General features: G+C 46.9%; 1 protein-coding gene across 1 annotated transcript; it reads right to left on the bottom strand.

The window, feature by feature from the left end:
• Window positions 1-2277: 2277 nt before the first annotated feature.
• Window positions 2278-12650, bottom strand: CLDN2 (claudin 2). Its single transcript, XM_043570116.1, has 2 exons — window positions 12532-12650; window positions 2278-5126 (listed from the first exon to the last, which is right to left on the bottom strand). The coding sequence occupies exon 2, from the start codon at window positions 4943-4945 to the stop codon at window positions 4253-4255; it is 693 nt and encodes a 230-aa protein (XP_043426051.1). The 5' UTR covers window positions 4946-5126; window positions 12532-12650; the 3' UTR covers window positions 2278-4252.
• Between the last annotated feature and the right edge of the window lie 1091 nt (window positions 12651-13741).

Raw genomic sequence — 13741 nt, 5'->3', positions numbered from 1 at the left:
GGAACAGTTGCTCTTTATCGGGTTTGCCCGATTTTTCTAGTTGAGGATGAAATTCTAACTTCCTCTGTAGAATCTTCCCTGGTGAAAAGGAAGGAGGATGTCCCAGGGCAGCCTCATCCTAAGATGAAGGGAAGCTCTGTGCCCTGTTTCCCTCGAAGGTCCTTATATGCCAGCAGCAGACAGGGATAGGATGGCTGCAGGAATCTGAAGAGCAAAAGGCACTCTTAAGCCTTCCAAGACAGAATCCCAGACCCACGTTGCTGTGGGAAGAATTTCCAAGCTTATAGTCAGACTCTGACACTCGGTGACTTTAGAGAATTTACTCACCTCTCTGGGCCTCCATTTTGTCTCCTGTAAAAGACCTGCTTTATTCCGGGTATGCGGAGAATGCAATGATGTGGATCTGAAAGTGCTTTGGCTGCCAGGTGGTGGGTCATCAGAGCCCATACCAGACTGCTGCCCACTCAGCACAACACAGTCAGCAAAGCAACCCCATCTTCCAGCCCCTACTGGCCACTAAAGCACTCTGAGGTTCCTGGTGCCAGACGAGAGACATGACCTCTTATTAAACTTCTGTTCAGAGAGCCCTTTCTCTCCACACTATTCCTGCCTGCCTCCATTCCCTCCAAATGGGCTTGGGGTGGGGGGGGGGGAATGCACCTGGGTGACACAGTCAGTTAAGGGTCTGACTCTTGGTTTCTGCTCAGGTTATGTTCTTACAGTTCATGGGGTAGAGCCCCGCATCGGGCTCCATGCTCAGTGCAGAGCCTGCTTGGGATTCTCTCTCTCTCTCTCTCTCTCTCTCTCTCTCTCCCTCCCTTGTTCATGCTCTCTGTTTCTCTCAAAATACATAAATAAACTTCAGTTAAAAAATTTTTTTAGAAATAAATGGGTTTGGGTGCTGGGGTCCAAGCCACTGCACCAAAGAAGGCCTACTTCAGGAGTGCAAGGTAGTACTGGTTATAACAGACTCCTGTGTGCTAAGGCTTGCTAGGTCCAGGAGCTGGGTAAGCTGAATCTTGCAGGGCCCCATTATTGTCACTGTTGCCATGGTTAACATCTTTATGAATTAGGCTTTGTTAACTCCCAATGAGGCCAAATCATTGGCCTCCCAAACTCTTACACCTCCAGAGTTAGGGAAATTAGAACTGAGGTGTTGTGTCTTACTCAAAGGTAAGCTTGGCATTGCCCCCCAGATGACAGCCAGCCAGCTTGACAGGAAGGGCAATTCCAGGTGGCCCACTCAGTGAATTGGTCCTGCTCTCCCTCATCCACCTCACAGGATACCAGGAGAATGTATGTGTCCCCAGTGTGACTTTGCTGGCCATAAGTTGTTTTCCTCTGGCACCTTGGGGACCCCGGCAGGCTCTTCCAATTATTGGATCAGCAGAGTCCTATTTAGGGAGTCTCGAGACTAGGACACTAACACCAGCAATGTGGCCCTGGGAAAATCTCTTTACGTGTGGGCCTTTGTTTCCCCATTTGCTGAATGGAGGTTGTCAGATCTGTTTTGCCTTCTTCACAATGCTGGTTCAGAGGATGAAAGGAATAAACACATAGCCATTTACTAAATAACTTCAATGAAACAGTTATGAACAGGGAGGAGCCCCGGGGAAGACAAAAAGGTTAAGGTTCCCTGGGAAGGTTGGGGGGTGTCTTTATTTTTTTTTAATGTTTATCTATTTTTGAGAGACAGAGTGTGAGCAGGTGAGGAGCAGAGAGAGGAGACACAGAATCCGAAGCAGGCTTCAGGCTCCAGGCTATCAGCACAGAGCCCGACACAGGGCTCGAACTCACAAACTGTGAGATCATGACCTGAGCCGAAGTCGGACGCAGAACCAACTGAGCCACCAAGGCACACCTGTCTTGCTTTCTTAATGTCTCTATTAAGGTCTATAATTTTTTATCTACCCAGTGGGAAGAAAAGCCAGTCTCTTTTCTTTTCTCTTCTTTTCTCTTCTTTTCTTTTCTTTCTTCTCTTTTCTATGTTTGTTTGTTTGTTTAGAGTGCATGAGCAAAGGAGGGGCAGAAAGAGAGGGAGACAGAGAATCCCAAGCAGGCTCCCTACTGAAAGCGGAGAGCCTGATGTGGGGCTTGATCCCACTAACTGTGAGAACATGATCTGAGCCGAAATCAAGAGTCAGATGCTTAACTGACTGAGCCAGCTAGGCACCTCAAGAGTAAAACCAGTTTCCATCCCTCCTCCCCTTGGCCCAGTTCTCTCTGTCACATCTGCCCTGTCTGGGCCCCTTTGAATTAATAAAACAGTAACAAAAGTACTCAATCAGCCAGTGTTTATTGATCACCTACTATGTGCCCAGCACTTTTACAGATAGTCTGAAGGATACAGAGAGGTCTCAGATATGGCCCCTACCCTCCAAGAGTTTACAATGTATTTGTGAAATCAGATACACACATATGAAAAGATAACTGTCCATCCAAAAAATATGAATAATAAGCATCAAAGAAGCAATATTTATATGTTGAGGGTTGGAGGAGAGAGGGTAGGAGAGGGACGGAGTGGTCAGAGGAGACTCAGTGTAGGAGGTGGTGCTGAGCAAGTTCTCCAGAAATGAGGAAGATGTGGCTGAGAGGGCCTTCCAGCTTCGGAGAAGTGCTTAATCACAGGCAAGAAGGTAGAAAGGTGAAAGGCATGTTAGAGACGAGTGAGCCCCTTCTGCTGGCACTGAGGTTTGGGGAGGTGGACTGGAGTTTGTCAAAAGCTGGGTGAGCATGCTTGGCTGGTGAGGGAAAATGCCTTTGGTCTAGCTGTGACTCCTGTCCCCCACTCCCTCCCCAGGAGAAATGGAACATTCTCACACCTCCGAGCTGAAACTGTGTGCCTGGGAACCATCCTCTACTGTCCCGCCTCAACTGAAATCCCAAGGGGCAGCTCAGCTATGGCTTAGATCAGGGCTACAGCTCATTGAGCATTATTGTTCCACGCAGAAGCCCTCAGACACCTTCTAGCAACTCTGAGATGTCTGGTGAAGGATGGTGGGGCCAGCCTGAAGGGTGGCGGGCGGGGGGCAGGCACCTGATGCTGTGGTCACTCAGAGGCTCTGTACTGTTCTGTGAGGAGACCCCGGGGCACTGATTGCAGACTTCAGGCTGATTGTCCATTAGGGAAGGTGCCTCTCTCTGGCCCGATAGAAACACCCACTGGAGCCACCACACGTGCCCACCCAGCTTCTGAGACCAAAGTTCTTATTCTTTCTTGGGCAGCATCAAGGAGTGGTCTCTTCTTCAGTCCCTGCTGTCATCCCCCAGCCAAGAGCCATCTTCAGAAAAAACTAGTTTCCCCTTCCTAAGGAGATCACTGTGTAGGACCTATAGCCTTGTTTCTTAGCAGGAGGCCATGTCAGAGGGAGGCAGGGGCATCAGTGAAAGTTGGGGCTGCAGCTTCTGGGGCAGTTCCTCAAGTGGAGTCAGAGTCTGATGCTGCCTTGAGCTTTCCACCATATCTTCTTTCTTTGTGCTTTCCTCTAGTGGGGGAGCCAGATCCCCAACCCACCACAGGAGAGAATTCCAGGAAATGTCCTGGGCAGTGATTTTTTTGGTCCTTGGCTGCCTTCCCTCCCTCTCATCTTGCACCCAGTCATTCTTTGTTCCCTCGGTACAATGGGATGGTTTTATTTCAGTTCATGCACAAACCAGTCTGAACACTGCGGAGTCATAACAACAGTGGGATGGAGGCTCCAGACCCCATTACCGACCAATTTCTTTGGATAGAAGCTTAGAAAGTTGGTGAGAGCCATGCCCATAAAAGCCACCACTCTTCCTCCCCCCACATCCCCCAGCAATGAGCTAAGAGCCAACAGCCGACCTGAGCCAGAAGGAGGGTCTCTGATCACAGAGAGGATTAGCCAGTGGGATACAATTAGTAGGTTTGGGGATGGATTCCCAGGTAAATCAAAAGGCAGAGGGGAGCTTCTGTGGCATGGCCTAGGGTAGAAGGTGGAGTTTGGAGTTGAGGGTTGAGGACTCCAGGTGAGGAGTGGGTGGTGGGCAAGGTGAAGAAAACAGAAAGGCTGGCTTGGCAAGCATCTTGACAATTCAACCTGCATGCTGTCACACCAGTTCCCATTTTTGCCTTTGCCTGATCCAGTGGCCAAAGTCAGTCTATCCTCAGCAGCACCTTCTGACATGGTCCAGTGGCAATGTCCCTTACTTATGGCCCTTGGGCGGGGGTGCTGTCCACTGTTTTTCACAGACCCAGCCACCCCTATCCCCAGCTCTGGCCCCTGGTTCTTCACACATACCCTGTCAGGCTGTAGGAGTTAAACTCACTCTTGACCTTGGGTGGTTGACCAGGTCTTGGAGAGCCCCGAGTTGCGAGGGGCTGGGCCTGATAGGCATCATAGTAGTTGGAGCGATTTCCCTGGAGTGGGCAGGAAAAGCAGAGGATGATTCCAGCTACCAAGGAGAACAGGGAGGAAATAATGCCCAGGTAAAGAGCCTCTCCGATCTCAAATTTCATGCTGTCAGGTACCAGTGGGGAGTAGAAGTCCCGCAGGATCCCGTGAAGATTCCAGGCAACAGGGATGAAGCCCAGGAGGCCTCCAAGGATGAAGAAGACTCCTCCTACCACCGCCAATCTGTCTTTGACTCTGGAGTCCTGGCAGAAGATTGTGCATCTCATGCCCACCACAGAGACGATGCAGGCCAATGAAGAGACTGCACTGGATGTTACCATCATGGCCTGGGCAGCCTGGATGTCAGCAGGCAAGCCTAGAAGCGTGCTATAGATGTCACACTGGGTGATGCCTGTGCTGTGTGTGGCACACTCCATCCAGAGGCCCTTGGAGAAGCCGACTGCCGTCACGATGCTGGTGCCAACGTAGGAGCTGGTTCGCCAGCTGGGGAGCAGCATGGCTACCAGAGTGCCCAGCAACCCCAGGAGGCCCAGGATGTAGCCTACAAGCTGGAAACCAACAGAGGCCATGGCAGACCTCTCAGCAGAAGCGTCTTCAGTACCTGCTCCCTTGCCTTCTGGCTGCAGCTCTCACTCCTTGGATCTTGGCCTTTAATCCCTCATTTCAGAGTGTCTCTACCAGGCTATTTCCCTCCTCCTTACAAGTGTCTGTGGGTGGCCACAAGCAGGCTCAAGAAGGCATCTAGAAGACCTAAAAAAATCCATAAACCAGATTAAATATTGACCAGAAGCTTATGAGAAACCAGAAAATGCTGGATGCCTTTTGACCTTTGTTATCTTTAGAAATAACACATGAGAAAGAAAAAAAAAAACTTTGAAAGTGGAGCCAAAATGTCATCACCTCCTGCGTAGGCACATGCCTTAGGTTGGCAGCCAGACAAAGCCAAGAGCCAGACGAGTGACTCTTTTCTAAGAAGGTAGTGGTGGAAGTGGCGGTTGTGCTGGACGCGTTAGCTCCAGGTCAGGCTGTTCGCTGGCACAGTTCTGTATCCAAAGCCGCTGTTTAATGCATTGCCCAGCAACAGTGCCACAGGGCCCCTCAGTTGCAGACTGAGGCCAAATTCCAGGAGACTGGAACAGGAGGAACAGGTGCTAAGATATAGCTTTGGACTTCAGGTTATTAGAGGCCTCTTAGATATCCAGGGGCCTAGAGGGCAGTGGTCTAACCCTGAGTCATCCTTCCCAAGGGGAAAATCTACTCCAGGGCAGGTTGGGGTAAGCAAAAAACACTTCTGTCCACACTCTGAGAGTTCAGGTCCTCCCAACCCTGCCCAAATTCCCTCTGCAAGCCAGCCTAAGTAAGGCCTCCTGCATGCATAACACACTCAGACATTTCCTACATGCTCTCTTAATAGATCCCCTTACGAGGTCTGGCCTCTCATAAAATGTGGAAAGATTCTAGCAAAGGTTGTGCCAAGGCCTAAGGGGAGCCCTAAAATTCCCTAGGCTATCTTCTAGGGGCACTAGGATAAACAGAGGAAAGGGGAACTATTCTACAATGGAGGGCTTTGAAGGAAGAAAGCATCTGAGCCAGTCCTTTAGAATCTCAGAGCTGTCTAGGATTTTTCAGTGCTCAAGGTGCAAGCCCCCACACTCTTGCCAAGGTTCAAGACCCTGAGGGTCAAGGGCACATCCTTTTCCCCATTCTCTACAAGACCTTCCAGCCCACTCACTTTTCAGCCCCCCTAATCTGGCTATTCCATTTTAACCTTCTTCAAGATTTCTCTTTTCCTAATCATCTCTTAAATTCAAGTATTCCTCAGAAGTCCATTCCTTTCTCAATCAACACTCCATCCCTGAGCAAGTGTCCCATGACTTCATCTTAAATGGACTTAATCCACCCCATGACTTGATCTCCAACCTAGCAATTGGCACTTCCAAATCTGAATTTCCATCATAGACCTTCCTCCTGGGCTTCAAGACTGGCAGAGCAATCACGTATTTAAATGTCCACTTGGGGGGCGCCTGGGTGGCTCAGTCGGTTAAGCGTCCGACTTCAGCTCAGGTCATGATCTCGCGGTCTGTCAGTTCAAGCCCCACATCGGACTCTGTGCTGACAGCTCAGAGCCTGGAGCCTGTTTCGGATTCTGTGTCTCCCTCTCTCTCTGACCCTCCCCCATTCATGCTCTGTCTCTCTCTGTCTCAAAAATAAATAAATGTTAAAAAAATTTTTAATGTCCTCTTGGAAATGCTATACGCACCTCAAATTTGACATGTTCTTTTTTTTAAATTTTTTTTTAACATTTATTTATTTTTGAGACAGAGAGAGACACAGCATGAACGGGGGAGGGGCAGAGAGAGAGGGAGACACAGAATCGGAAGCAGGCTCCAGGCTCTGAGCCATCAGCCCAGAGCCCGACGCGGGGCTCGAACTCGCGGACTGCAAGATCGTGACCTGAGCTGAAGTCGGACGCTTAACCGACTGAGCCACCCAGGCGCCCCTCAAATTTGACATGTTCAAAAGAGAACTCATCACCTCTCCTCTCGCACTCTTCCCCAAACAGTTCTTCCCTGGGTCCCCTGTGATCACTGAATGATACATCTATTCATCCCCTTGCACCAGACTAAAATCTTGGGAGTGATTCTTGATGCCTTTCATGCTTATTCATCACCTTCCATGGTCAATGTGTCACCAACTCTACCTCTTGCAATACCTCAAATCCATGGTACCCTTCTCCCTATCGCTACTGCTACTTGCTCAAATCAGTGCTTCATCATCCTTTCTCCCCCCAGAATATAGCAATGACTTCCTAACTTGTCTTATTTCCAATCTTGTCTCATACAATTCACTCTCCACGTTGCTAAGGTGATCTTTCAACACATTAATCTGATCAAGTGTCTACATAAAGCATTCTAGTGGCTCCCCATTGGCTAAAGGATAAAGTCCAGACTTGTTTGTACTCTATGACCTCTCAAGTTTCATCTCTTGCCATTGCCCTCCTCATATTCTTGCTGAACTAAATTACTTTCAGTTCCTCAATCATGTCATGTTGTCTTTTGCTTCCAAACCTGACTGCAGGCTGTTCCTTCTATGCAGGATGCCTGGCATTCTTCTCTCTCTGTGTAGTGACTTCTCTCTGTTTAAGGTTCAATTCATATACCTCTTCCTCTAGCTTGGAACAAGTGCCACTTCTCCATGTTCTTGCAGCATTTTGTGTTTACTTACCTCCAACGTAGTAGTAGTAGTAGTAACAGTAATAATAATAATGATAGCAACACTTACATAGTGTTTCTGATGTGACCATTATAAGCACTTTATACAGTTAACTCAATCATCACAACAACTTTTTGTGGTAGGTACTAATAATCCTATTGTATAGATGAGAAAACAGCTACAAATAGTAGTTATTACACTGTATTTCAGTTTCCTTCTTAAATCTGTGTTCTTCCCCACTATTATGTGAGCTACTTGAGGGCAAGGACTGTATCTTATTCATCTCTGTATCTCAGGTTACTTGCATAGTACATTACTCAGAACAGATGTTAACAAATCTCTTCTTAATGAGTGGATGAAAGTGATAAAGAGGTTTGAGGGACTATAAGATATGGACTTTCTAAATGAGCCAATGACACTTCAGTGTAAGGGACTAGAGCTGCCTGCTGTTGGGAAAAAAGGTTGAGAGAGGGATCAGAGGAAGGAGGGAAATGGAGAGACAGAGAAACACAGAAGAGAGCCAGAAAGGGAGAGAGAGAAAAAAACAGAGACAGAGACACATAGAGAAAGAGAGCCAGAGAGAGAGAGACAGATAAAGAGAAACAGAGACAAAATTTCATCATTTTCTATGTATATGAATTTGCCAAATATCTTGTCTCTTCAAATTCTAAACCACCTGAGGGAGGAAATATATTATACTTATTAATTATTGAATATTTTAAACATATATTAAAATCTGTTGTGCCTCTGCAGCATTGGGTGGAGAGATGACAGTAATACTCTTCATCAGTGATGAGTATGACAAGGTCAATGTTGATGAAAAGCAGCGTGGAGTGGAGGAGGGGGCACTACACAGTTGATGGGATGGGGAGGGAAATCTAGTTTGAATCTCAGCTCTGGCACTTACCAACTGCACAGGTCCTTTCCACGCATTGGTATTGTTACTAACTACTAAGCTGGCACAACTCTACCCTATCCTGATCATGACTGCATCTCAGTGGGGCTTTCAGTGTTCTCTGGAAGTCCTTCTACTTCTCCCTGGTGAGCATCTCCTGGTGACTACTTCAAATATTTAGCACTTTCTTTGAGCTCCCTATCTGACCTCCTCCCTCTGCAGCTCTTACCCTATCCTCATCATTTTCTTGCCATCAAGATTCCTAAACAAGCCATTTAATGTTGATGTCTCTTTTCTTCCCCATCCCACCAAATGCCCAACCCTCTGCAGCCTGGCTTCTGCCATTAGCCCCCTGCTGAAACTAAGGTTACCAACAATCATATTGTTCCCAGACCCAGCAGTCATCTTTCCGTCATCTCACTTTGTCCCTCTCCTTCATAGAACTGTCCTCTCCCTTGTCTTCTGTAATACCCCTCCCAGTTTTCCTTGCCCCTCAAAATGATTCTTCTAAGTCTTCTTCATAAGTTTTTTTTTCTTGTGCCCACTGTATAAATCTGACTATTCCCTCCAGGGTTTCATCTGGACTTCTAGACTTCTCTTTCTTATTCTTCACATTCTCTAAGGGTGGTCTTATCGTTCCATCTCTATGCCAGTGACTCCTGAATCCATACCTCTGGCACAGATCTCTCTCCTGAACTCAAGATTTGTATAATCAACTGCATTTTGATTGACCCCATCTGAATGTTTTAATGGCACCTCAAACTCAACATTTGCAAATCTAAAATCATCTGCTCTCTTCTCCCTTCACCTTCAAACTATTCCTCACACAGTGTTCCCTATCTCACGAGGAGCATCCCTCGTCCAGCAACACAAGCCAGTCATCCTTGATTCCTCCCCTCTTCTTGACATGTAATCAGTTATAAACTCCTATAAGATTTACCTTCAAAATATGTTCTGAATGCATCCACTTGTCTCCATCTCCACTACCTAAACTTTAGTTCAAACCATGCAGCTGTTATCTCTTGTCCATCTGGAAATCTCATAGGCACCTCAAACTGGTTTCTCTAATTCCACTTCTGCAATCAATTATCCATCCAGTAGCCAACGATCTTTCTAAAATGGAAATCTAATCCTAAGTGCCACTCTACCCCTTTGCCATGTTTTAAAACTTCAGGGCCTCTTAATTGCTTTCAAGATTAAGTTCAAACTCTCTAGCACAGGAAACCAGGAAAGCTCTCCATTTTCTGGCTTCTGGTTTTTTCAGTCTCATTTCCCATCAGTTACCTCCAACCTCATGTTTTATGCTTACACACACGCACCTAATCCAGCCATACCTGAACATGTGACTTCTCTGAATTTGCCTTTCTCTCTGTTTCTAAGCCCTGAAGTATGCTATTCTACCATCCAACATTTGCTTGGCTAATCTCTGGTCATGTTTCAGTACTCATCCTCTCTTTGAAACCTTCCTTGCACTCCCTCTTCCAACCCAAGCTAGCTTAAATATTTTTCCTTTGTATCTCCTAGCTATATGCGGGTTTTCAGTGAGTGTTGGTGAGCTACCTTGAGGTTTTTAGGGAGCAGACCCTCTGCTGTTCTGGGATGCTCTCCTGCTTTAGCCTTCCTGGGATGGTGGCAGAGGAGACAAGCTTTGGTTTCCCATGAAAGTCAGGAGTGTCCCCAAGAGGAGAGCTTCTCCCCAGAGTCAGTCCTGACCTGGTAAGCATAAGTAGAAGTATATTGGGGGGTGGGGGAGACAGATTTTTTTTTAAATGCCACCCCTGAGGTTTGGAATCTCTAGAGTCTGATTTGGCATGGCTGGGCAAGAGGAAGAACCAGTGGTTGGGGCTTATTCAATTGGGAGAAATGGCCCAAAGGAGGTCAGCTTTCAGTCAGGGTCAGGAAAGCAGGGATAGACAAAACAGCGGGTGGTTGGATAGTGCGCCAATCACCTGTGTTTATGTGATGAGCAGTCGATGATTTAGAGGTAGAGTCTTTACCGGAGAATCAAAAGACTAACTTCTAGTCTCAGTTCTGCCTGGAACCTGTTGAAGAAGTCCCCTAACTTCTCCAGGCGCAAGTTTGCTCATCTCCAAGGTTTTGAGTCTCAAGGTAATGGGGACAGGAAACCACTTGGACAAATATAGAAGACTGAACAGCTGTTATTAGAAGCAGACATCTTTAAAGGAAACCCTTCTCTCTGAGGGATCCTCCTCGAAGTCAAGCCCTGGCTGCTTTAGAGAAACAGAAAACTCTAGGCCTTGCCAGGTGAATTTGTCTTCTGGGCATGAGGCCAACACACTCCATGGCCCAAAGGCTGGGAAAGAAAGCTTCATTTAGGATCATTACCTAATCTTGCTTAGGGGAGGGATTGGAACTGCTGGAGAGGATTAGGAGGGTCAAGACTGACAGCAGCTCCTGAATTAACCCCTTCTTGCCTGGGTACTTGCCCTGCCTTTCAACAGTCCTTGACCCAGGAGCCTTGTGTATGGCACCTCTTCTTTGGGCTCCCATAAGATTGAGCAAAATAAGACAGGTGGGGTTCTCAGGCTCAAGGAAGAAGCTGAAGTAGTGTCCTGGTGTGGGGGGGGGGGTAGTGATGAAGGCCACCACAGCCCTCTTCTGCCAGTCAGCCTCCTTTCTACATCCTTTGATCTGAAAGCCCCTCTCAGGAATCTGAGACCCTTGCTCTCCTCTCTGCACCTCATCCCCAGCTGCTGAGGGCTCTAGTAAGAGGCAAAGCCATTATTCTGAAGCCTTCTTTCTGCAAAGTGTGTCCTCGGAGCAGTTCACCTTTCCTTCTGCATCAGTTTTGGATGACAGCTCAGGGAACTACAACTGGATTGAGAGATTTTATAATTGCTTTAAAAAGAAGTTCATTTTTGTCCTGACCACCAAAGGAAAACACTCTCACTCTGCAGTGCTAGAAAACACAGAAAGGCAGGACTTAGAAAACTGACATCATCTACAATCTCTCTAGCTATAAATGCAGTTAGTGTTTTGTTTCCACTTCCATTTTCAAAGAGGAAGAGAGAATAATGCCTCAGTCCAAAGAAGAAATTTCTTTTTTATTGAGATCAAACAGGCATATAGTATTGTGTTGATTTCATGTGTACAACACAATGATTTAATATATGCATATATTGCAAAATGATCACAACAATAAGTTTAGTTAATATCCATCACCCCACATAGCTACCAATTGATTTTCTTTCAATGAGAACTTTTAGGATCCACTCTCTTAGCAACCTTCAAATATACCATACAGTATTGTTGGCTACTGTCACCGCACTGTGCATTACATCCCCAGGATTTCTCTATCTTCTAGCTGGAAGTTTGCACCTTTTGACTCCCTTCACCCATTTCGCCTATCCCACCTCTGACAACCACCAGTATGTTCTCTGTACCGATGAGCTCGGGGTTTTGTTTTGTTTTGTTTTTTCAGATTCCACATATAGGTGAGCTCATCCAGTATTTGATATCTCTGACTTACCTCATTTAGCATCCTGCTCTCATGGCCCATCCATTTTGTTACAAATGGCAGGATTTCCTCCAAAGGAGTTTCTGACAGACTTTACAGACCAGTGGGGGAGAGTTAAGAGATTGATGGGGAGACTTTATGACTTCACTCAGAAATCCACCTTCTGCTGACTCCCCAAAGCTTCAGGCAGAAGAAGGCACTGAAGCTGGATGTGAGACGGTGCCCCTCCCAGTCCTCCTCTGCCCTGTACGGTTGGGCACAAGGGTAAGCTGTAGCTCCTTTCCTCCCATATTGATATCTCAGTCCTTGTGCCCTTGAACACTCCATTCAGAAATTAGTATCTGATTTGGAGAGTGCTTCCTCTGGCCCTGTAATTTCAAACACTGGAAACTTTGAGGAAATACTACCAACCCAGGTGTGCACCTGACTTATCCCTCCTGTGCCCTTCCCTCGGAAACCCAAGGTGGCCCAGCCTGGCAATACCATGGGCCAAGATGGTAGCAACTAGGTAGCAAGAGCCCATGGGTGAATTTAAAAGGCAGCAAATAAATCAGAATTGAGACACTTACAAAGCAGTTCTTTTGCAGAGCCTCGAAGGAGCTGTAATGATCCTGGAGAGGGAGGAAAGGGTCCTGATGGAGGGGAGCAAGGTGCAAGGGGCCCCAGGCTGAGGTGATAAAGGATTTCTAATTGTTAGCCACAGCTTTGCAAAATCAATCTGCAAATCTCAGCTTTGGGTCAGAGACTTATTACAGATTAGAATTAAACCCCTGGAGTCTGTGGAAGATTGAGGTGCTTAAAAAAAAGTTTGGTGAGTTTTGTGTTTTTCCTGTCAAAAACTCCAGCTGGGCTTTTGTGTGGTGACCTCTTGTGAGCCCAGGAGAGGCCTTGCAGGGAGAGGGGTTTGGCCTAAGGAGGAATTTGGAACATTCCAGCTTTGGGGGTGGGGAGAAGAGGGGGCTCTGCTAGGCCCATCAGGTGTCCCTGGCTATGGGCCCTGAGACCCAGCAGGAAGTAAGCGTCATAAACACAGGTCTGGTAAGCTAGTGCCCATGAAGCCCTGCACTGTGTCCAGCCCTGTGGACTCTTCCACCCAGCTTTATTCTTTAGCAAACTCCTAGCCCTGCCCCATCCCTGAGGTTGACCCCAGTGTGCAAAGACAAACACATGGACTGTGGGTTCAGGCTTTAGTGGGTTCAAAAGAGTGGTGTCCCACGAGGTGGAACCGAAGCAGTTACCATGGGCCTCCGCTTTGTACTATACACAGCAGTACCAAACCCCATGCCATTTGAGTATCTCAAAAGTTCTGTGGAGTGAAGTGCTGTGATTGGGTTTCCTCTCCAAATGAAACACTCACAAAAAGGCTTTTATGTTTTGTTTTGCTTTGTTTTTCTGATTGGAAACATACTAGATGTGCAGCACCTGGGTGGCTCAGTCAGTTAAGCATCCGACTTCAGCTCAGGTCATGATCTCACAGTTTATGAGTTCGAGCCCCATGTCGGACTCTGTGCTGACAGCTCAGAGCCTTGAGGCTGCTTCAGATTCTGTGTCTTCTTCTCTCTCTGACCCTCCCCTTCTCACACTGTCTCTCTCTCTCTCTCACTCAAAAATAATAATAATAAATAAGAAACATACTAGATGTTATTGCAAATAATTCAGAAAATAAAGTATAAAGAAGAAAATAGAGGTCCTCATAATACCACCGGCAAAGGACATACTGTTAATCACTTTAACATTTTGATGTACTGTAGAAGAGATGAATAGAAACATTCATACAAA

Source organism: Prionailurus bengalensis, chromosome X (assembly GCF_016509475.1).
Source record: "Prionailurus bengalensis isolate Pbe53 chromosome X, Fcat_Pben_1.1_paternal_pri, whole genome shotgun sequence".
Taxonomy (NCBI): Eukaryota; Metazoa; Chordata; class Mammalia; order Carnivora; family Felidae; genus Prionailurus; species Prionailurus bengalensis.
This window is presented reverse-complemented; position numbering and strand designations above follow the sequence as displayed.

Bases quoted from the DNA above. Each gene is read 5' to 3' on its own strand.
- CLDN2 (XM_043570116.1), bottom strand. From the start codon at position 4,945: ATGGCCTCTGTTGGTTTCCAGCTTGTAGGCTACATCCTGGGCCTCCTG.